We start from the raw sequence: 22,213 nt of genomic DNA, 5'->3' as shown, positions 1-22,213 counted from the left end.
GGATACACCCCATTCTACCTTGTGTACGGTCGGCACCCTTCACACACTTTGGATACCTGCTTCTTTACCGCTCCGGTTTCCCCTTCTGCATCGTCCCCCGAACAATTCGTTTCTCGCATCGCACATTGCCGCCAGCTTGCTCGCACGCGCACTGAAGCTAGTCAACAGGACCGCAAACAACGCTATGACACTGCTCATCGATCTGTTTACTTCTCCCCTGGTGACGAAGTCTTGATCTGGACACCGGTCCGCGTTCCCGGCCTCTGCGAGAAATTTTTACACCGCTTCCTTGGTCCTTACAAGATTCTCGAGGCGACCTCACCCGTCAATTATCGCGTCACCCCAGTTTGTGGAACTTCGGACCGTCGTCGTCGCGGTACAGAGATTGTACACGTGTCCCGGCTTAAGGCCTTCACTCGCCGTGATCCTGCCTAATCCGCGGCCAGGCGGCCGCTTTTCCCAAGAGGGGGCATTAGTGTGAGCTTTGTTTGAGGCTACAGCCTGTATGCCACCATAGGTAGCAATTGCCCACTATCATCACCACCGGCTTGAGGTGATAACTTCTTCATTTCCTGTACAAACTCATCATCATCGACGAGCCCGCTTCTTCAGAGATCATCATCAGTGCTGGGGCCTGATCGCCATCTTGCGTTCTAGTCGACTCGCCTCCGAATAAAGGAGCTACGAAGCCACGGTCTGGTCGCCTGCTATCTACGGCCTCACAGTATGTTAATCTTTTGTCTACAATCAACTTGAAGCTGTTTATGTGTTTCTGTAAGCGTCTGTTACTTGCAGCCTTCGCGCTCTATTAGTTTTGTAGCAACCGGCGCTGAACTTGTTTAATTTGTTTGTGGTTGTTACGTTGTATCATTGATACCAGGATTTTTTGATAATAAATTTATCCTTTCAGGACTGGGGATATTTTGACTTCATTTGGGAGTTCACCAGCATTCCAACCAGTCCGGGGGAAGGGGAGAGGGAGAATGAAAGGGAATAGGTGAGAACAAATGGGAACATAGATGTCTGGAAATGGCAATGGGGCTGTATAAACGTCGCGTTCACCAACTGCCTTAACTTTGGCGGAGTGGATGAATAAAGGGACAGACATAAGACGGACAGCCAGACAGACAAACCAAAGTTTCTGCGTTCAAGTAGCCCAAGAAAGACTATCGTTTTAAAAAAGGCCGCCTGAGCTTTGATTAAATTTGCCATTGAGGCTCACAATCTGCCTTCTACGCAGCCACTAGAGCGAGAACGGAAACCGGAAGGAACATCTAAACGTAATTTCACAGGTTTTTGGCCGTCATAGGCTGATGTTGCTACAGGCAGGAAACATTAATGCCAGATTGCCAAGCACAAGCAGTGCATTTTAATGCTAAAGCATGATAACTATGTTTGCGGAAATATAGCGTCCATGGCCCAGAGAATGGCCCACTGCTAAAAAATAAAATGAATGTACGAAATGATGGCATATATCTCAGGCGAGCTTAATTAATCGAATTAAATAATAGAGCTCCAAAAAAAATGGGTATACGTAGCTCACGGTGGTATTAAAGCCAGAGCCCTCACGAATACTGAACGAGCGGGGAATCCAGGTACCACTACACCTTATGATTCCAGCAGAATAAAGCGCGGCATTACAAATTGGCTGTGGACATCCACTTTGAATGTACTGCGGCCTACGGCAACAATGTCACCCAGCGAATAAAGAGACAGAGCCATTAAATGGCTACCTAAGTGTATTTAAGACAACTGGGCACAAAGGGCGAATGGCCAAGCTTCTAAGCTGTAGTAACGAATACAGGACAAAAACACATAAAGGGAAAGGAATCATCATAATAATCATCAACTGCACACTACATCCAGTGCAGGACGAAGCCCCCTCCCATCGACCTCCAACCGCGCCTCTCCTGCGCCGTTCAAGTCCATTATTTTTTACCCGATTCTAACGCGCACCCGATTTTCCTGGCTAAAAAACCGAAAAAACTTGCACCTCCGATTGTAACGCGCACGGGACTTTGTGACCCAGACAAATGAATGAGAGAGAAACGGGCGATTTATTTCCCGAAGTAATCTCACTCATCTCAATCCTCGTCGCTCTCCGCTGACCACAACATCTCGGCCTCGGTGCCTTCAAGCGCGTTCGCGATGCCACACTTCTGAACGAACGTTCAACCATGGTCTGTGGGATCGTGACCCACGCCTCGCACGCCCATCCCGAGAGCTTCTCCAAAGGTGCACGCTTCAGCCGACCGCTCGTTTTGAACGCGTGGGAGCCGCTGCTGCCATTTCTCTTATCAAGCGCGCAAGTGAAACGATTTGACGATTTGTGTGAACTCTGATAGAAAAGCCTAGGCGCCTAGGCTTACTGCGTCCGAAAAATTGTTGCTAAAAGCTTTGGCGCCATCTTGAGATGGCGACGGCGATGGGTGGGATGAAATTTCCGCTGTTTCGGCAGTTTAGGTTTTGTATCCGATTCTAACGCGCATGCGATTTTTTGGCCTATTTTTTCGGGAAAAAAGTGCGCGTTAGAATCGGGTAAATACGGTACTTATTTCGTCTTTCTATCGACTTACTTGGCTTCCCCTTCTGTTAGACCGGTCTCTCGCTATCCCCTCTGTTACCCTCGTGGTCCACCGGTTGCTGTTTCGCCTAGCCACGTGCTCAGTCCAAGTCCATTTCTTTTTCGTTATTTGAATTATGATATCCTCTACTCTGAACTATGATATCCGATAATTTTTTCTCGGATTCAAGAAGCTCGTTTTCTCTCTCTTAACGTGACTCCTATCATTCTTCTATCCATGGGCCGCTGAGCCGCCCTAAGGTTGCTTTCAAGTTGCCTAGTAAGACGCGAGCTTTCTGCTCCATATGTCATGATCGGCAGGACTCATCGGTTGTATACGATTCTTTTCAGTTTAAGAGCTAGTTATACCTCTTATTATTTGGAGTGTTTGCAGAGTGAACCTAAGCCCGTACGTATTCGACGCCGGATTTCTCTCTCGTTGTTGGGTTCATCACCGACAACATGTCCGAGGTAGTTATATTGTTGTACTTGTTATCGTCTTTTGTTGCATATACTGAAAAGGTGCTGTGGGCGTCTTTATTCATCCTCACTTACGATTTATTCATATTGCTACGACGGAAAGTGTAGCAACTAAACTATGCGAGAAGACAACGAAAATGCAAAGTTTCCTGTCAATTATGCGCGCGCAGTGGAACGTGATAAAATTGAATTGACTGGAGCAGACAACCACGGGAGGAGCGAGACGGCAGGGAAGAGCAGGACAAATTGGCGGCGGAGAACAGAGAAGCACTTACCTGACAGCGGTGGCACAAGACTTACTTTTGACGATACATTTGCAGTTACGTAAGCAACCTAATAATTAATCCATCAAAAACTACACTTATGATTTTTAGACCTCCCCAGAAGCGCGTCGGGCAGACCGATTCGTGCGTAAAGCATCGGAAGCGCCCCCGGTGAGCAGGGATGGTCTCAGCGCGGCTTCGTCACGGCCGGGCTGGATGAGCGGCGGGCGCGCACTGGAGGAGCGGCGAGCGCGCACTGCGCTCGCCGCTCCTCCAGTCCGGCCGTGGCTTCGTTTCAGCCGACGATAAGGTGATCGTAAGAACGTTGTGTTGGGACAGCTGGATGTGCCCACGCACCCTCGCCACCCTCACTATCTGCGGCTATCTATTCAGATTACGCTGGCACGCAGCTTTGCCAATTCCAGCCCCCGCCCTCCCGTTGTTTGGTTAACTTTCGGAGCGCCTGTACATGCGTGAGCAGAGCACGAGATAAAAACGGGACTATAGGATGTACGCCGTGCGCATGCAGTGCGGCTTCATTATAATAATAAAAACATGGCTTTGTGAATAAACACGGGCTTTGCGCGAAAAAAAAACAGTACAACCAGAAAGAACGGGACGAGCGCAAACTCTCAAATAACTTTTATTGGACACACCACACAAATATAAGTACACTTGTTATCAGGTCGCCCATACGCACTCCCTACAACCATAGCGGTTGCTATGGTTATAGGAGGTGCGCCTGAGCGACCTGATAACAACTGTACTTATATTTGTGTGTTCTGTCCCGTCCTTTCTCTTTTGGCTATATATTTTTCGCGCAAACCTCGTGTTTATCCACCAAGATGCACGAACTCGCCCAACAACTTCTTCTAAAACGAAGTGGCTGCTGACTTGGAACGAAGCAGTCGTCTTGAGCGAAGCCCTTCGAGAAAACTTTCACGTGATGGTCACTTTTTTTCAAATCCGTATGTTCCATGTCTGCAGTGCCCTGTGGTGTGCGTCGTCTGCTTCTCGCAGGATGCTGCGAAGAGATACAATTCTGTCCTTCAATCATACCGATACACAGAAGAAGACGCAAGAAAACTCCTTACACGTCCGCTTTTTTTTTTCTTTGGCAGTCCTTTCGGCGGCATCTCGATGGCTACGCCGTTACGAGAATAAACAAGCGCGCTGTGCCACGGAGAAGTCTGTAACCGGACCGGATAAGCGCGACACTCGCGACCACCGTGCTCGCGACCACGACCGGTTTTACAGCTATCTACAAAGCCGGATGCGTTCGCGACAGCCGCATATTGGCGAGCGCACAAAACGGAGTCGCGAGCTTCGAGAAGAGCACCACCCGCAGAGTTGCGTGAGGGTGCCTAGAACAATCAGGCACCATAGAGTAACGCCCGTAGCCTCACCCCTGGTGGCTTATAGCGAAAGTAGTCGCGAGCAGCTGTGTATCAGAACGGGAGACTACATGGTGCTGCTTACGAGTGCTCTCCTAATTCTATCCACGTCGCTGCTGCTGGCACTGGTCATGTAAGTATATGGCTTTCACCGTGTTTTTCCAACGCTGACCGCGTTCCAAGGGTAAGTGAATCTTTCCTGGTTCACTCGTACCATATGTGTGAAAGTGTTACCGGAGAAAGAGCAAAAGGACGACAGAAAGCTAAACATTTCCTGGGGGCGCTGGTTTGATTAACCAAGGTCAGCTTGCATATATACTCCATATTAGTGCGCGATGGCAGCGAGCTGACTTTGCAGCCAGTTTCTCTTGTCTTTTTTAGAATGCCTGATGCTGTGACGAAACTGCCGCTTAATCAAGCATGCATACAATTATTTGCCTTCACGAATTAGTGATCGCGTAACGCTTCAATTCGACGTTTCGTTCGAACGGGTTATGGGGATGCGCTCACTTATGTTTTGGTCCAAACACATCTGAACAGCTTGGGTTGGAGCCAATTGGGTACTTGCGCACAGGTCACACAGCTACTTGACAAAGAATTGGAACTTGTGGTGGGCTGAAACCAGCCAAGATGTGAAAGCTTCATTATAAGCTCCATTTTCGCAGCTCAATACTTTCCTAGCTTGCACTATTGATATCCCCCAAAGTGGTTTTTTAGCGCACATCTTTGTAAACATTTCAACCACTTTCCTGACGCCCCTCTTATAATTTATTGTATATTACGCTGCATTCATGAAATATAGAATATTTATGAAACACAAAAAGGTTAGCCACGCGGAAAAAAACCAGATCATCTTCATTTGTGGTTGAAATTGTTTTTCATCCCACTTCTACATTTGGCAAACTTGTCATGTCGTGGAGCTTTGTGTAGGCCTATTTCGTATTTGCTACCGTCTTAGTCACTCTTGGAATCCTTGTCGCTGTGCTTTGCTATCGTGGCCTAACTGCCGAAAAGCCATATCATCTACCCCGCTTCATGCAAGTTAGCATTAAATGTGGAAGCTTGACGTTCTCCAAGCTTAAAATTATTCTTTGCCATGTATAATTAGGATGTGCTGGCTATGGTGCAATCCAAAATGAATGTCGGTCTTGCTATTTGTCATCTTCTTTCGTCAGCGGGAGCGAATTACCCGTACCTTTTACCCACCATTTTTTACCTGGTCTCTCAAGCCACGTGTCTGTCTTTCTGTCTGTCTTTCTGTCTGTCTGTCTTTCTGTCTGTCTTTCTGTCTGTCTGTCTGTCTCAAGCCACGTGTCTGCCTAACTTTATTTCTTCTCTTTCGTTCGCTTTTCTTAACTGCATCATCTTGATTCATGTGCATATGCCTCACATATGGTCCGCGATATGGCTCGCATATGGCTTGTGTATAACACGCGAACGTGTGCCTGGGTGGCATTGCCTCCACTCCAAAAATAATAACACGCACCGTAAATGCAGATGCGGGACACCTTACGAAATGAGAAGGACTTGCTTGCGACAAGTACGGCCGCTTTACATGGGACCTAATTCAGGCAACTTCAGCAGCTGCCATCCTACATCTGACAAAACGCTTTATTGAGTGCAATGAAAGCACTGGGATTCGCGCCGTTCGTCGGAAGACAATTCCTAATAGGGAATTTCGTAATTTGGTAATTGGTTACAATTGGTGGTGTACGGTAGTTCGGTATAGGGACATTCGTTGTAAGCAGAGATCCAGTCGTTCTAAAAAATAAAGTTTTCAGGCTACAAAACACTAAGCAACTCTTCGAGATAGGGGGAAAATAATGGTGCATATGTAACCAATAAAGCTCAGCCGCCTTCTGAGGAAAATTCGATCCACCCTTAAGCTGGCAGTGAAGGGCACGGCGTGTTCGCCGGCCAACCCTATCAGTGAAGGCCAAAGTTAGCCACCAGCTACCAGAACGAACTGTGAAGACTTATTAGATAATTTGAAGAAGTGAACTTACGAAATCAAAAATATGCCCCCAATACATCTCCTGTTCAAAGCGAAGACAAGAATAAAAAACCGCGAAAAAGTTAGTGAAGGAAACACCAATAATATTGTAAGGCCCTTGAGCAACGGGTGAACCAGGACGTTTATTCGGCGATCCAGTGGGTTCCGAACACCGTACCGAGAGCGATGATGATGATGCACGAGGGGAGAGGATTGGGTAATGTTAATGAGAATGATAATGTTACGGCGAGGAGGGAATGCGGGAGATTGCCCAGAGTGTATGAACAGTCCCTGGGAGTGTCCAGGCCATGGTGACGCGACATTCACGCTCACAATATATAAAAACCCGCCGCGGTGGCTCAGAGGCTAAGGCGTTGCGCTGCTGAGCATGAGGTCACGGGTTCGATTCCCAGCCGCGGCGGCCGCTTTTCTGACGGCGGCGAAAAGCAAAAACGCCCGTGTGTACGATATTTCGGCGCACGTTAAAGAATCCCAGGTGGTCAAAATTAATCCGGAGCCCTCCACTACGGCGCGCCTCATCGCCTGCGTTGCGTCGGCGCGCTAAGCCCCACAAGCAAAAATTATTTATACTAAAATAAAAAACCATGAACAAAAAACCGTGAAAGCTGACCAATCTTCAACGCCAGGGATTTGCAAAAAAAATGTGTAATTGATGGAGTTATCGCGTTTAATTATTCATCTTTATAGCGTGAATGGACGCAATTGATCGTACAAAATGTCAGACAAATAAAAATTGAAAAGAAAGTATAAAAGATACCCTGCAAAAAAATGCGCAGTTTTTGAAGCTTGCTTGGCGCGTGCCGGTATCGTAAGCGGCGTGTTTTGACGAGGCCAAGGGTCGGCTGATTCGGGACTGTTGTGCCCGCAAGCCGTCGGGGCTTATGTGAACAGCGCGCCAACGAGAACTCACCAGCGGGTTAGTGCCAGTCTGCACGGTTTCAGCGAACTCGCTCGCGGAGCAGTGAGCGTTACAGCGCACAAATGGTAAATTCAGCATAGAAAAAAATACTTCAAAAACAAATAAATCAACTTCAACAAAAAACAAATGCGCTATGCAAAAACATGCAAACAGCATCATGTTCCTTGGTGAACTTCTGTGGCACATAGAGTAGAATATGCTGTAGAAGCACTTCACAAGGCACTAAGCGCTGAATAATATTGAATAGGCAAAGGAAATCCGCCTTATTGCGCCTGGAGATTATTCGTGGTAGCGTCAACGCGTGAGATGACCCAGAGTTATTATTGCCGGCGAAGCGACAGATATAAACTAGGGGTGTGCGAATATCAATTTTTTAATTTCGAAGCGAATTCGAATAATAAAAACAAAGTTCGAATCGAATCGAATATTTTTCGAATATTTTTCGAATACGAATACTTATTGTTTTTTGTAAAATTAATGTTTTCACCATCTAGAGACACAAAAACTGCAACTTTATTTCACAACAAATCACACAAAGTAAAATTAGGAATTACACAATACCATTGCACTCAACAGGTTAAGGTCTGCACTCACTTAAATGTTAACATGGAGAAAGGTTAACTGCTCTACATGTTCGGGGAGCAGTGACAACCTCCTGCTCGTCACGACTCCACCAGATACCGAAAACAGCCGCTCACTTGAGACACTAGTGGCTGGCATGCCCGAGCCCGTGCACATTGCCGCACGCTGATACAGTAAAACCTCGATGATGCTAATCTCGCGGGACCGCGAAAAATATTCGTATCATCCGAAATTCCTATTAGCCAACACAGACCAAAAAATTGGGCGCTGAAAAAAAGTTTTCGTTTATTTCTTTTCTTACTTTCGCGTGAAGAAATTCGTGATTTTTTCTGCTTTTTTTAACCCCCATGTCGCAAAGCAGCCCTTTCTGGAGCACGTAAAGCTTCGCGCTCGTCTCCTCACTCGCTGTACCCAAGCTCGCTACACGAAGCAACAGTCAAGCGTGAACCGCATGGTGCGTTTTTGCGCGCGATTCGCTCGCCTCGGCTCTGCGAGCGCTGTATTTTCACGCCCACATCGACGATTTCGCGCACGCGGTAGCGCCTACCTCGGTCAGAAAATTACGCACGATGCGCGCGGCAGAATGGAGGAGCCTGATTACTTGCGATGAGATTGAGACAGCCAGCTTGGCTCCGCCGGAGATGGTTAGGCTTAGCACCCCGGCAAATATTTTATGGGCGCTTTTATTAGCGGCGCGGATGATGTTTTATAGTACCGTTTTCGCATGCATTATCAGCTCCTTTACCGCACAAGCAACTTCGTGTCTCCCTTGAGCCGCGTTTTAAAGAGCGGTTAGAAGCGGTCGCCCGAGCGCCCGCGCCACTTCGCGGCTGGAGCCGACGCCATGTTGACGCCGCCGGCCGCGCCGCGCGCAGCGTGGGGGTGGTTTCGCGGCGGTGTCAGCGCGTTGGGCGTGCGCAGAGCGTTTTCGCGAGCAGAAAACAACAGTCCGGCCGTTTCTGGAGAAAGAGTGACAAACAGGGGAGTGAGAGCCGTCACTTGCTCGTTCGGCAGTCGGGTGCCTCGCCGGCTTGTTCGTATCTTCCGCCGGGCCGCGCAGGTCCGTTCGTAACAGCCGAAATTTTTCCCATTGCAAACGATGCAATTTCGCCGGGACTTTTCGGAAATTCGTATCATCCCGAAATTCGCACCCCCAGATTCGTACCATCGAAAGTCCACTGTACATAAACACCGATACAGACATGCTCTGAATTTTTTTTTTTTTAGTTTTGGGTGGTTCGAATATTTCGAACAATAAAAGTGTCGTTCGAATCGAATCGAATACCAAAAAATTCGAATCGAATATTCGAAGTTTCGAATATTCGCACACCCCTAATATAAACCTATTTCGGCCCTGTCAATGAGCATACACTTTGTTTTACACATGCTATCCTGAACAACGTGCATAAACAACACACCCAGTCTATAGTCATATCAGTGTATAGTCAGTCTATAGACCCAAACGCAACGCATTCGCGCGCGGCAAGTTTCAGGAGAGGGGCTTCCCCAACAGCTCGCAACCGGCTTGCGGGTCGGCTCGTTTTAGGAACTTTAGGCTTATAGCTTAGCATCGCGGTCGATATTTACCGCCGCTATCTCTACAAGTGCGAATTCGAATCCATAGCACAATTTTTCACCACACTCGCATCCACTTTCTCGCATGTGGAAGTCCCGTACGTGATCAGATTGATTTCGAAGAGCGGCGACAAGCTGTTGCTGCCGTGGTCTGGGGCAGTTCGACCCGCTTCGTGGGCGGGGCGGGAAGGCATGCCGGAGTGTTTGCCGGCTCGGCCCGCGTGCGCTCGGATCGTTTCCGAGTGCTGAAAACGCTTCCGAGTGCTGAAAACGCTCCTGCTTCATACATTTCTTGCGAGCGACGCGCGATATTTATAAATTTAGCATAGCTATTGTAGTATTTGATCTGGTGGACCGGCCAACGGGCCGCAGCTTTCGCTTCCGTCGTGGTCACGTCCAGTCGCGCTGGCTTCGAGAGCAAGGCAAGAGCCTCAAGCTTCTCTAGGGGCCAGCTTTGGGGCGCCCGCTATTTCGACTCTTCGCGGCTATTGGTCTCCTCCGCACCCCAGGTGATTCTTTTTTTCGCCTCCGCTGATGCACCGACACTTGTGTCCGAACTGACTGGCGGGACTTTGAACACAGCGGCTGCGGCGACTGCAGTTAGCGTGACGCAACTGAGCATGCAAAGCTCGGTTTCCGTTAACGATGGTTATCTGAATACCCGCAGTTTCTTCTGTCGTGTTACGTTGTAAACTGCGGTTTGGTCTAACCGCGGTTTGTTAACTTAACCATGGTTAAGTGTGAACGTGCAACTATGGTATTATAGTGCCATGATGTCTGTACCATAAGTGAGCCTCGATTTGGTTCCTTCGTTAGGAAGGACTGTCCTCGATTGACGTAAAAAGAGTTAGACCAGAAAAGACGGGAGAAATATGTATATACAGATAATACTGCTTTCAATTTGCTTTAGACAGCACCCGTACATGCAATGGTGTTCGCATGGTACTCGCCCTGAATTTCTCATGAAATGCGAAAACCTTTCTGTCTTCTCCCACTAGATGGCGGCGTCGACACTTCTCCTACTTCGAAAGAATTGGCATCCCAGGCCCTAAGCCGAATCTCATCTGGGGGAACATTAAAGAGTACCACTCTAAGGTGAGCATCATCCTCCTTGTCTGTCAAAGTTGGTTATTTTAGCCTTATTATAATAACCCTCAATTATTATAGCGTAGAGGGCTCCTTGGGAGGTTTACACGAAGGTTTTAAATTGCAAATACAGAATTCAACGCGAGGTGGTGGTCGGCACTAACAAGAACAAACGTGGGTCGCATGCATGGTCAAAACAATGTCCTATTTGCAAATAAATGAGTGTGCATCAAGGGAACCACCACGATTGAAAAAATATAACAAATAAAATCAGCTGTGTGTAATGTTTTAGTTATTGTTTTATTTATTGGTACACTCATGTGATTCGTCATCAGGGTCCGGACATGCTGTGGCCATCTTGTTAAGTGGCTTGTTAAAAGCTGTATTTCTGCTTTGGAAGGACTGCTAAGTTAACGCATGAAAAAGGCAACACAATCTAGCAGCGGAGGAGAGCAACTGTAAGAATTAGACTTGCCAATGGTTGCTCAGCAGAGACCTCTTGGCAAGAGCCTTATTCAGTTGGGTAAAGACACCTGCGGTCAGCCGTCCTTAGTCCCATTTGGTAAAACGCATATGATGGGTACGATTAGTGTTCGTTCATACCAGCCTGCTTCATTTTACAGCGAGGCATCTTTGGGCATAGGTAACAATGAACCATCGGCGAGCAAAACGCAGTCAATCAGCGGAACGACCCAGTTCTCGAACGCCATCACCAGCTCTCAAGCGCTAGAGGGCTGAAAATTTCAAACGAGACCTGGTGCACACCACTGGGAGCTGTCTTTGTAACCGGGAATATAGCCAGTGGTATATAATCATTACTCTGGAACAAGCAGTTGATGCAATATTTCTATTAAAGCGAAACTTTTCATTTTTCATTGATGGCGTATCCCCCGTCCAAAGCGACCTGCAGGAAAGCCAAATTTATCTGATGGGGGGATGATCGCGACTGAAGTGAATAAAAAAAAAACGCTTCCCGCGGTTGGAATCGAACCAGGTTCCCTCTCATAATGCCGCCGACGTCTATCCGATTGCTGCACTGCCGCACGTTTGAAGCAGTTCGGATTTGGAGTGGTGCGTGGACGTGCAAAATTAAGTGAAGAGATCGATCGATTGATTTATTCATTGTAGGGTTTAACCCGCCGACGCAACGCGGCGTAGTGGAGGGGTCCGGATTAATTTTGACCACCTGGGGATCCTTAACGCGTGTCGAAATCTAGTAGACACGAATGTTTTTGCTTTCGGCCTCCATCAGAAAAGTGGCCGCCGTGGCCAGGAATCGATCCCGCGTCCTCGTGCTCAGTAGCGCAACGCCTTTAAGTGAAAGCATCATGCACCACATGTCCAATGAAGACGACGGGTTAACGCGTAGCTTTCTTCTCTGGAAATCGAAGAGTAAGTCAAACCAGCATTGATCAAACGTCCCAACGGCGTGATAGTCGAACTCAAAGTCCAAACTCAGACGACACACCAGGAATCCCTAACGAGAAAGCTTCGGGTTCGACCATAGTGAGTGTGATTGCCTTTTTATAACAGCTGAGTCTTTCGTGTCTGTTGCCGCCTGCGCAAACTATCTTTAGCAACAAAATCTCCACTCCTTTGCGGCAAGAATGAATACAGACTGCACAATTATTCCTGTGCACAAATTTTGTTGGTTCAACGCCATGTCTTTGCGATCAGACTTTTTAGAGCTTAAATTATGTCTTCTTGCAAACGTCATCTGGCGCTTCAGCCCACTTCATCCTCCTCGTTACCCTTTCCTTGGTTATGCTCAAGTTTAGCCTAATTAGAAACGGTTGAACAAAACATTGTGTACGCTCTGACTGCTATCCGCTAGAGAGTTGCCCACTAATATTTGCTGAGGCAGATAAGGCACCACTCAGTGTTGTACACGTTCCTCTAAAATAGGAACGAAAGCTCGTTCCTCGTTCCTTCCCCATTTTGAAACGAGTTCCCGTTACAAGTTCATTTATTGCGAAAGGAACTCGTTCCAGTTCCACTTCGAAAATTGGAACGTGTCGTTACATTAACGTTACAATTAGGTTTTTAAATTAAAATATAGTTTCGAATAATCCTGGGGTGAAATTAAGTGAGAAATTTAAAACTCACATCGAACTACGTATATTATACGAATAATAACACCGCCGGTAGCAGATTATCTGGAGATAAAAATAATCAAAAGAAAATCACCTAGGCGAATTTTTTCAGAGAGCACCGGACAAACTGCAGGCGGCGCTAGGACATTTCGGTGCAGGATGTTTTGGTGTGGAAATTTCGGTGTACGCACATATCGGTGTACGGGTGTTTCCGTGCTCGGACATTTCGGTGTACGGACATTTCGGTGCGCAAACTTTTCGGCGACCAAATTATCCGGTGCTTGCCTGTTTGCGAGAACCGTTATATTTTTATTTCCGCTTAACGTGGGTTATGGACAACAATCTGGAACAGTGAAATTATTAATTGACTGATGCCATGTTTATTCTTTGCAAGGTATTTTTAGAAATTCTGCATTTATATATTTTTTGTTTAATACCTATTCCTGGGGACACCTGTTATGCAGCCGATTGAATTCTTTAAAACACGTTTTTTTTTTTCATTCACCATTGGTTGTTAATTTATATTCGCTCTTTTTTATCGAAGACCGGTGTTTACGATGGTCCGATGCCTTTTTTGTATTTTATAAAAATTAAACACCCCCAAAATTACATAAATTACATGCACACTCTCAATATCCAAAACTTAAACATTAGCTAGCCCCCCAGAATGCAGAAAACCTTATGAAGGGTATTACGTAGGCTGGGCTGCCTTGCTGAAATGAATTTGCGAACACTGGTCTAGGATATTGTCGTGGAGGAAGAACGGGCCTTTTTGAAAACAGCCGCAGCTTCTAATGTCCTAAATATTGATTAAGGGCGTACGGGTTGTGCATACAAATTCCACCCATCCTGTTCGGGCAAACCAACCTTCATTTTATGTTTACATGCCTACATTCTCCACATTTTAATTCTATGCCCTAGCCCCCCCCCCCCCCCTTCTCGCCTGCACGCTCGAATCTCGACCACACTTCTTGTTCAGTCACATTATTTTCAATTTCCCCTGAAAATCCTACAGGCATGGCGGAGTTCACGGTCTCCGAAGCCTCACCGCAGTGCTACAGGAAAAAGCTTTACAATCACCAGGAGCTCACGAAACCTCTATATTGTGCAACAAAAAGCCACCCAAAAAGCTCTTCCGCGCGTCGCGGTCATACCGATGGCGCCCCAACTCCAGGAATCGCTCTCTCTTCGCCTTCAGTCTCCCCATTGGGAATCAACTCTTCAAGTCACGCATATCATGGACACCCCAGGCATACATTGCTTTCTTGCATTATAAGGAGCGAAAAAATTGAATATGGTAGTGTGACGAGAGCGGCAACAGTCGTCTTCAAGTTTTCGAAGTCCCGTTGACGCAATGGTGAACCACAAGTGACACCCCTCTCTCTCTACCAAGGGGGCTTGTAGCCGGCGGGGCTCAGCCTTCCCCTCCCCTAAGTAACGCCACGGTAAGTGCGATCGTTGGTTGGTTAGTTGTAAGTAGAACCGACACCGAATGCAACGAATACGACATTGATGGAGAAAATAATTAAACGGAATGCACACGCGCTTAATCTACCTCGTTTTTCTGTTGCTTTTTTTTCGCGGATGTTTTGTTGTGTGTGTGTGTGTGTGGAGGGGGAGGGGGACTAAAAGCAGCAGCGTCTTGCACCGTTGGCTGAAGTGAAAGCAAAGCGCTTCGGTAACACTTAAAGTAGTAGGGTTGTTACCATGAATGTTAAAATAAAAAAAAGGTTAAACGCACGCAAGTTAACCACGTTAATTTTTACCATCTACTACAGAAATTGGGTTTTACGTGACAATGCTCCGCGAGGGTTTAGCGTTAGTTTCCACGCACGGCGGCGCAAGCACTAGACTCGAACGTAAAATCATATCAAGTCACGAAATTACAATATTAAAGCTAAAATGTTCAAAGAATGCCTGGGACATCCGTGACTCAAAATGTCTGGGCCAAGACGTCGTGCATCAAAATGTCCGTGCACAGAAATGTCCGCACCGAAACGTCCTGCACCTAAAGGTCCGACACCGAAATCTCCGTATCCCGTATTAGACAATCTTTCCCCGCCAGGGACCAATTCTATCGGCCAGACGCGTGTCCTGGCCTCCCCAGGCAAACGATGAAAGGTAAGAAGCATTCTCGCGGCTACGCTATTCACCCGTCGAACGCCGCGTAAGTTCAACCAGCGTGAAAGCAAGCACAAGCTGCGGCCTGCTGCGTGGTTATTCGTCTGCCTTTGACCTTCGAAGAAGCACTTACGGCTGAAGGGCGGGCAAATTTACCAGCTTATAGAAAGAGAAACGCAGTAGCGACTTGTGGATTTTTGTACTCGAGCCTTGGCATCAAAAACAGCCAAATCCTAGCGATGTAACGGCAGGAACGCCGTTCCTGCCGGTGCTTCAAAAACCTAACGAGTTACCGTTACAGTTCCACCTACCCTTAATGGAACGGTGGCGTTCCTCCGTTCCTCCAAAAAGGAACTAGTTCCAGGAACGCCGTTCCTTGTAACGCCGTTCCGTACAACACTGGCACCACTTCACGGCAGCCGCGTTTCTACGCGCCTGTGGTCATGTACCGCGGAGAAGCGCTCCATCGTTACCATGCATGGCTCCCCAACAAGCTGCGCCAAGCGCAATTATTTTTTCTAAAGCATTGGTGAAGTTATTGCACATTGTAAAGGCACAGCAACAGAACTTTCTCGCCAAAAATATTGAGAGCTTCTAAGAATTTGAACCAGAACAAAAATGGCGCCGTTTTTGTTAGCCTATGAGGCCGCAAGGTATGTTGCAAGACAAGTCAAGTACGCACACAATGCTTCCATCTGCTAGGCAGCATCAATGAGCGCATGTGACTACAGCAAAAAATTTTCCGTGAGTTATAATCATTATGAAACTGCATGGTCTCGTTATTCTGAATTTGGATTGAATTAACATTATTTAAGCCGGCAGAACGACGATTTTACGCGCCGCGCCGTGGGCCTCGGCGTCGTCCTGGTGGCTACTCATTGGAGACGTGAGCTCGCCGTTGCCGACTCGCGAGTCTCATGCCTTTCGAGCACCCGCAAGATCTGCTTGACAGCGCAGTGTTGATGTTCGTAGGCGTAGCTCCTTGCGGCTTCTGCAAGCCGTGGCGGGATGGTTCTTGCCGTCGCTTCCACAGGGTTCGTGACACAGTAAGATGTGCTTCTGGTCTGCAGTCTCCCTGCAGCCAGGCTGGCACTTGTCGGTCGGCTACGCGTCGGGATACATTCTGTGCATCAGAGCCGGGGTAGGTAGGGACCCGGTTTGAAGCTGCCTTAGTAGCACTGCCGCCGCCCTGCTCAACCCCGGGTCCTGAGGTGGGAAGGTCCTACGAGCCAGGCGGTAGGCTTAGTTGATTTCGCTATAGTCTGTCATTCGGTCCTTGGCACCGAACCACTTTGGACGGTCAGTTGCGGGGGCGCGCTTTGTGAGTGCTCGCGCCTCCGCGTGGCCGTCTCATTGTGGTTTGCGTTCTTACTCGGCGCGTCCTTGCCCGCGCGCATGCGCCGGAATCCACTTGACTCGAACAGTTCTTGGACCTTCTAGACGCGCATTGCGTAGCACCTGCAAAGCTTCTTTGCAGATGCGTCCCTTGGCGTAGTTCCGAACTGCCGTTCGTGAGCCGCTGATAACCGACTGGCAGCCTGCGTGGGTAATGGCCAGGGCGATGGCAACCTCTTCTGCGCGTTCTGCCTCGGTGCCCTTGACGCGCTTACCGCCGTCACAGTGTCTCCGGTAGTTGCCTTTATGACAACTGCAGCGAAGGCTTCAGGTTGATATTCCGCCGCATCTACATAGCGAGCGTGCGTATTCTGGGCGTGCAAGTCGATGAGGGCTTCAGCCCTTGCCGCCCTCCTGCCGTTGGTGTAGTCGGGGTGCATGTTTTCCGGTAGAAGATCTACCCAGATCCGGTTACGTATCTCATCCGTGATGGTGAGCTTGTTGTCACCTCCGCTCCGTACACCTCCATACACCAGTTCCTCTAGGATCTTTCTTCCAGTCTTCGTTGTGGATAGACGCTCCAGGTAGGCCATACGTTTTATGAAAACTGTTTCGATGAGCACAGTGAATAGCAAATGGCAACCGGGTCGAGGGGCCCTAGGGTAAAATTGAAAATAAGAAATGAAATGCTTTGCTCAATATTGCATAAACTGCTACGTTTTACAGAACACAACGTTACCTATAATTTGAGGCCGTTTTCTCCCAACAGGAGCTGTACAAGGTGCTCGGAAAATGGCGAATGCAGTACGGTGACGTATTTGGGTAAGACAACAGCCAGAAGGGAATGTTGTAATTTAAACCCTTTTATACCTAATGTTTTTCGAGAAGAACACAAAGTGGACACATTTTAATTCTTAAGCAGTGCTGGAAGTACAATCGTCCCTTAACAATGGTGATGTATTTGTTTCCCATAGGTTCTTCAACGGTGACGTCCCTTTTGTGGTGGTCAGTGACCTCAAACTTATCGAAGAGGTTTTTGTCCGCAACTTCCAGAACTTCGTTGACAGAGGCGTGAGTGCTGCCTGTTTTTGTTTACTCTTTTTTTCTAACTTGTGCCAATGCACTCTGCAATATGGCGTTTTCGAAATTCGTAAGATTAGAAGAATACTACGCCCACTTCGCACACTGTCTGCTGTGTAAGCCTTCCGTTCAAGACAACAGGACAGAGAACTATGTGGCATTGGGAAACTGAAGGCTGTTAAAATGTCCTTACAATATATTTTCTCACAAGACAACGAAACTAAAAATGAACGCTACTGCGATGTCTCCGACATTGTCCTGGCTCGTGGAGCACACAAAAAAGGTACAGGAACCAAACGAAACATTCAAGAACAGCGTCTTCAAGGTATCTATGTGAAAGTGAAGAAAACAGGCCGCTTTCTTCCCGTGTAAAGGAGCCATACAGGCAAAACCCAAGTTTGGTTCATTCGACAGATTGCCTCGTTAGAATCACACTGACACCACTGTTAACGCACACTTCGCTCAAATAAGCTATGTAATTAGGAAAAAAAAGGAATGGCCATGCGACCCACTATAGCTCATTTCCCGCAACCGAACCTCTGTGCAATTGGCGGCGGCCCGCAAAAGTAAACGCAAATTAAGCAGGGCTTATAAGCTTTCCCAGCGATCGTTTCGCGCTTAAAATTAGAGCACATTCTTTTTAAAGCACTAAGGGGGGGAGAACAATCAATGTTACGAACGAACAAGTAGACGCCGAAGCAGTTAGTGCGGCACTTTGCCGACTGACACTGCCTAACACAGCCGTCGGACGCGTTGGGCTTGTCTCACACAGCACTGACCAAGTGGCATTAGCAGCACGGTCGTTTTCATGACCGTGTTTGTGTAGTCATAGCTTACGTTTTCGGAAAAATTTGTATGAGTCGTAATAAAAATACGGCCGGTATAGAACCCGGTCCACAAGCAAAGTGGAAGCCTGGCACAGTGCGTATATGACATCATTATCCTCAGTATTTACAAGAACAACACAATATATAATCAAAGCATATAAACAAGCCAACAACATAACATAAAACAAACACTGAAAAAAACTCAAAGCAAGCATGCATGGCAAAATGGAAAAAATATGCAAACACAACATTGAAAATGCAAGGATTAGACAAATAATGCACTTCCAAGGTCAACTAGTGAACATGTTTCGGGAATTGCTCCCCTTGGTAATACTTAATTCCAAGGAGAAGGCTGGGTTTGTTCAAGTATTTGTTGTCCCAGGACTGTACGATTGAAAGGAATTGGTCAAGTTTCCTTCTTGCGAAAAGAATATTTCGAGAGGTTTTGTCTGAGGCCGGTTATCTCAAACAAAACTAATTTGGTTGGGATGGATACGCCGCTTATATATTACAGCTGAACAATATTCGTACACAGTGTTAATCAGCGATATGTGTTAGCGAGTGAACAGTCCTTCAGTGTGAGCAAGGTAGTCTGCGTTTGCAATATAACGTACCCTCTCTTCTGAGCATATGTGTTTTATTTTTATTTGTTTTGGTCGTGGCACCCCACACCCAAAGCTGACGATGTCTGCCCGAGTCGAGGTATCATAAACGGCGGGCTGCTTTCAGTCTCGGGTTGCCTCCGATAGAAAAAGGAGGACTTGGAGTGATTAAGACTATTGTATCATGGCGAGGTGAAGAGCATAACTTCAAGCCACACTGAGGCGCGACTACATACGAACCCGAATTGGCATAGCCCCAACTCTCGAGTTCTGTCAAATAGCACTTGTATTCTAAGCAGCCCATTTCGCCATTCTTCTTTTTTTTGAGCGCAAATTCAAACTCCAAAAATTAACGCCGAACAAGGTTTTAAAGGAGTGCCAAGTAGCAGTTCGGAAAACAACATTTTCGTTCGGAGAACCGCTAATTCAACGGCCACGAGCAGGCGCGCAGGACAGCGCGCAAGATCAGCACGGTATTTCGTTTCGCTGGCAAGAGCCACTGCGTGCGGCGACGCGTTATGACAGAGTCCTTCAATGCCTTTCTGGTCATGAAACTTCGCCATCACGCTATGGAAGAGCTTCGTACGCTGCCGCGCCGCGGCGCTGGTGTTGATCGGAGGGCAGCCGGGGGCGTGGTCAGCGCGCGTTTGGCAGGGAACGGAGCACGGAGTAAGATAAAACAGACGCTCGCCGGCTTATCAACACTGCGCTCTCGCTTTATGGACTTGTCATATTGTGACTGGCGAAAAAATTTGGTGCGAACGGGCGTGCTGCTACTCCGTTCCTGCCTGCCGGTCTGGCTACAGAGCAGCGGCGACCGCCCGATGCCCTCAGATCTGCGGTAGCGCCACTCGCGGTCGCCTTTGTCCCCGTACTAAACTTGGCCGGGAGTTTCAAGACCACAGAAGCATTGAAGGACTCTGGGTATGATAAGCTGGACGCTGTCGCCCTGCGGTCTTCGCCACAGTATACACAGGCCTGAGCCGTCTTCCGCGTGTCTCCGCCCACTACCGGGCAGCGGCGAATCGCTTTGCGCATTTTTAATGCATCGCCAGCACTTAAACGAAACACAGTCATCCCTACAGAGATAAGAATTAGAGCAGCGAAAGACACGGACGGTGAAAAGGTCGTGACGGGCGTCCTTTTCACAGTCCGTGTCTTTCGCTGCGCTAAATATTATTTCTGTAATATGAATCAACTCGCCCAGCAACACGTATACAGTCATCCCTAACGCGTGAACCGCATGGAGCTTTTTCTGCTCGCGAAAACACGCCGCTCACGCTGCCGCGGAACCACCCGCACGCTGCGCGCGGCGCGGCCGACTGCGCAAACATGGCGGAGGCTTCGGCAGCGAAGTGCTGTTGGGAGCTGGAGCGACCGCTTGTTAGCGCTCTCTCAAATGGCGCTCAAGGCACGCACGAAGATGCTTGTGCGGTAAAGGAGCTTATAATGTAGGCGAAAACGATACTAGAAAACATAATCCGCGCCGCTAGTGAAAGCGCCCAAGCAGTACCTGCCGGGGTTGTAGTAACCATTCCTAGCGGAGCCAGCCGGCTGTCTCGAGCGCTTCGAAACTGCCGCCATGAGGCGCGCGCCTTCCCATTGACGCAAGTCTTCAGGCTCCTCCCATTGCCAACCACGACGCGCGTCATTTTCTGAGCGAGGCAGATGCTGCCCCTGCGCGGAATCGTCGACGCGGGCGTCAAAAAATCGCACGCTCAACGCCGACGCACACGAATCGCGTGCAAAAACGCGCCATGCGGTTCACCCATAACAGCGCCCAGCGCAATGTGCCACCCGACGCCACAGAGAACACGATCGCCGGTGGAGTAGCCAGGAAAACTGACTGGAATTTAATACAGGAGAACGCGATAGTCAACAAGCTATCTTTACAGCCCACGCAGTGCCGGGAATATAAATGGGCGATTAAAAAATCAGACCTTGGCGTCGGCGTCTCGTACAGCTAAACGGCTCCTTGGGAAGTGCTTAATAGCACGAGGCGTTTTATAGAACACGACATTCTGTAGCGCCAGACGTGTCATAACGCGAGACTGAAGTCGGCAGTAGCGAAAAGTGCCAAATCAGAGCAGTGCAAACGCGAGCAATACAACGGAAAAGGCAACCACAGAGCTGACCTAAAACTCCATTTGTATGTGCTCGTTGACAGTACACAAATACAAGGAAAGGAGCTGGAGTATAATAAATTCCTTCGGATCACCCAACTGCCGTCACGCAGCATCGCCCAATCGTCAACCCTTGGGAATGCGGCGTACCACACCACAACACTACACCACCGACGAAGGGAAGGGAAGAACGCAGCCAAACGAGAGAACAGACAAGCAGCGATATGCACCCCCGTCGCCAGCTCTTGCATTACACGTCGGGAGGAGAGACCAGAGGCGCAACCCGCAGAATACGGATCGAAGCAATTTGAACCCATAAGACTGAAAACTCAGCAAAATTTTCCAAGCCGCAAGATTACAAAGCACTGCAATTGCCGGAGGAGGCAAGGCGTCTCAGCTGTTCAAGTGAACGTTCGTGCTTTCAAATTCGCAACTCATACAAAGTGTCTAGATGTCCTCGAACATTTTTTTGTGGCTGCTTGAACCGTTTGGCCATAAGCTCATTGTCGAATGCTTCCAGCTTTAAAAAGTTGTAGGCTTTTGTTTTGCTGCTGTAAAATCTCACCTTTATTACTTTTCAGTTCACAATGTTGGATGACCAGATGCATCCTGTTTTCAAGAACTCCCTAATTCACGTTGCTGGATATCCGTGGAAAAATATCCGCACGGCTGTGGCATACGGGATGAGCGCAACCAAGCTGAAACTCGTACGTTTTTACCAAGTGCCATTTCCATGCAATTAACCCGCCGCGGTGGCTCAGTGGCTAAGGCGTTGCGGTGCTGAGCACGAGGTCGCGGGTTCGATTCCTGGCCGCGGCGGCCGCTTTTCTGATAAAGGCGAAAAGCAAGAACGCCCGTGTGTTCGAGATTTTGGCGCACGTTATAGATCTCCAGGTGTTCAAAATTATTCCGCAGCCTGCGTTGCGTCGGCGCGTTAAACACCGCAGTCAATCAATCAATTTCCATGCAATTATCACAGTTTCCATATAAACGCATGCGGAAGCCGCAAGTATATTTATTAGGTTGATAAGCGGGCGTTATTTCTATCTGTCGTTGTGCAAGCCAATTTAGTTCGTTGACGCCTTGCCGTGCTTTTGCTACGCATTCAAAACCCCATCAAGATATCGTTATGGGCTGGAAGGAAAAACTGAGCGAT

At 48.1% G+C, this 22,213-nt stretch overlaps 1 protein-coding gene across 2 annotated transcripts in view; it reads left to right on the top strand.

Moving 5' to 3' along the window:
- Nucleotides 1-4,489: 4,489 nt before the first annotated feature.
- The window catches only part of LOC144150256 (cytochrome P450 3A5-like), a 46,392-nt gene continuing 28,668 nt past the window's right edge, over nucleotides 4,490-22,213 (top strand). The window contains exons 1-5 of one of the 2 annotated variants that reach the window (XM_077682114.1): nucleotides 4,490-4,833; nucleotides 10,789-10,885; nucleotides 17,195-17,247; nucleotides 17,400-17,496; nucleotides 21,639-21,764. In XM_077682114.1, coding sequence (XP_077538240.1) covers nucleotides 4,580-4,833; nucleotides 10,789-10,885; nucleotides 17,195-17,247; nucleotides 17,400-17,496; nucleotides 21,639-21,764 — 627 coding nt within the window. In that variant the 5' untranslated portion in view covers nucleotides 4,490-4,579. The remainder of the gene's footprint in view (nucleotides 4,834-10,788; nucleotides 10,886-17,194; nucleotides 17,248-17,399; nucleotides 17,497-21,638; nucleotides 21,765-22,213) is intronic. The other variant, XM_077682113.1, reaches the window with a different exon arrangement.

This window comes from Haemaphysalis longicornis, unplaced genomic scaffold, assembly GCF_048455015.1.
Source record: "Haemaphysalis longicornis isolate Haplotype H1 unplaced genomic scaffold, Haemaphysalis longicornis Haplotype H1 scaffold_8, whole genome shotgun sequence".
Lineage (NCBI taxonomy): Eukaryota > Metazoa > Arthropoda > Arachnida > Ixodida > Ixodidae > Haemaphysalis > Haemaphysalis longicornis.
Note: the sequence above shows the minus strand (reverse complement) of the source record. Positions and strands in the feature narration are given on the sequence as shown.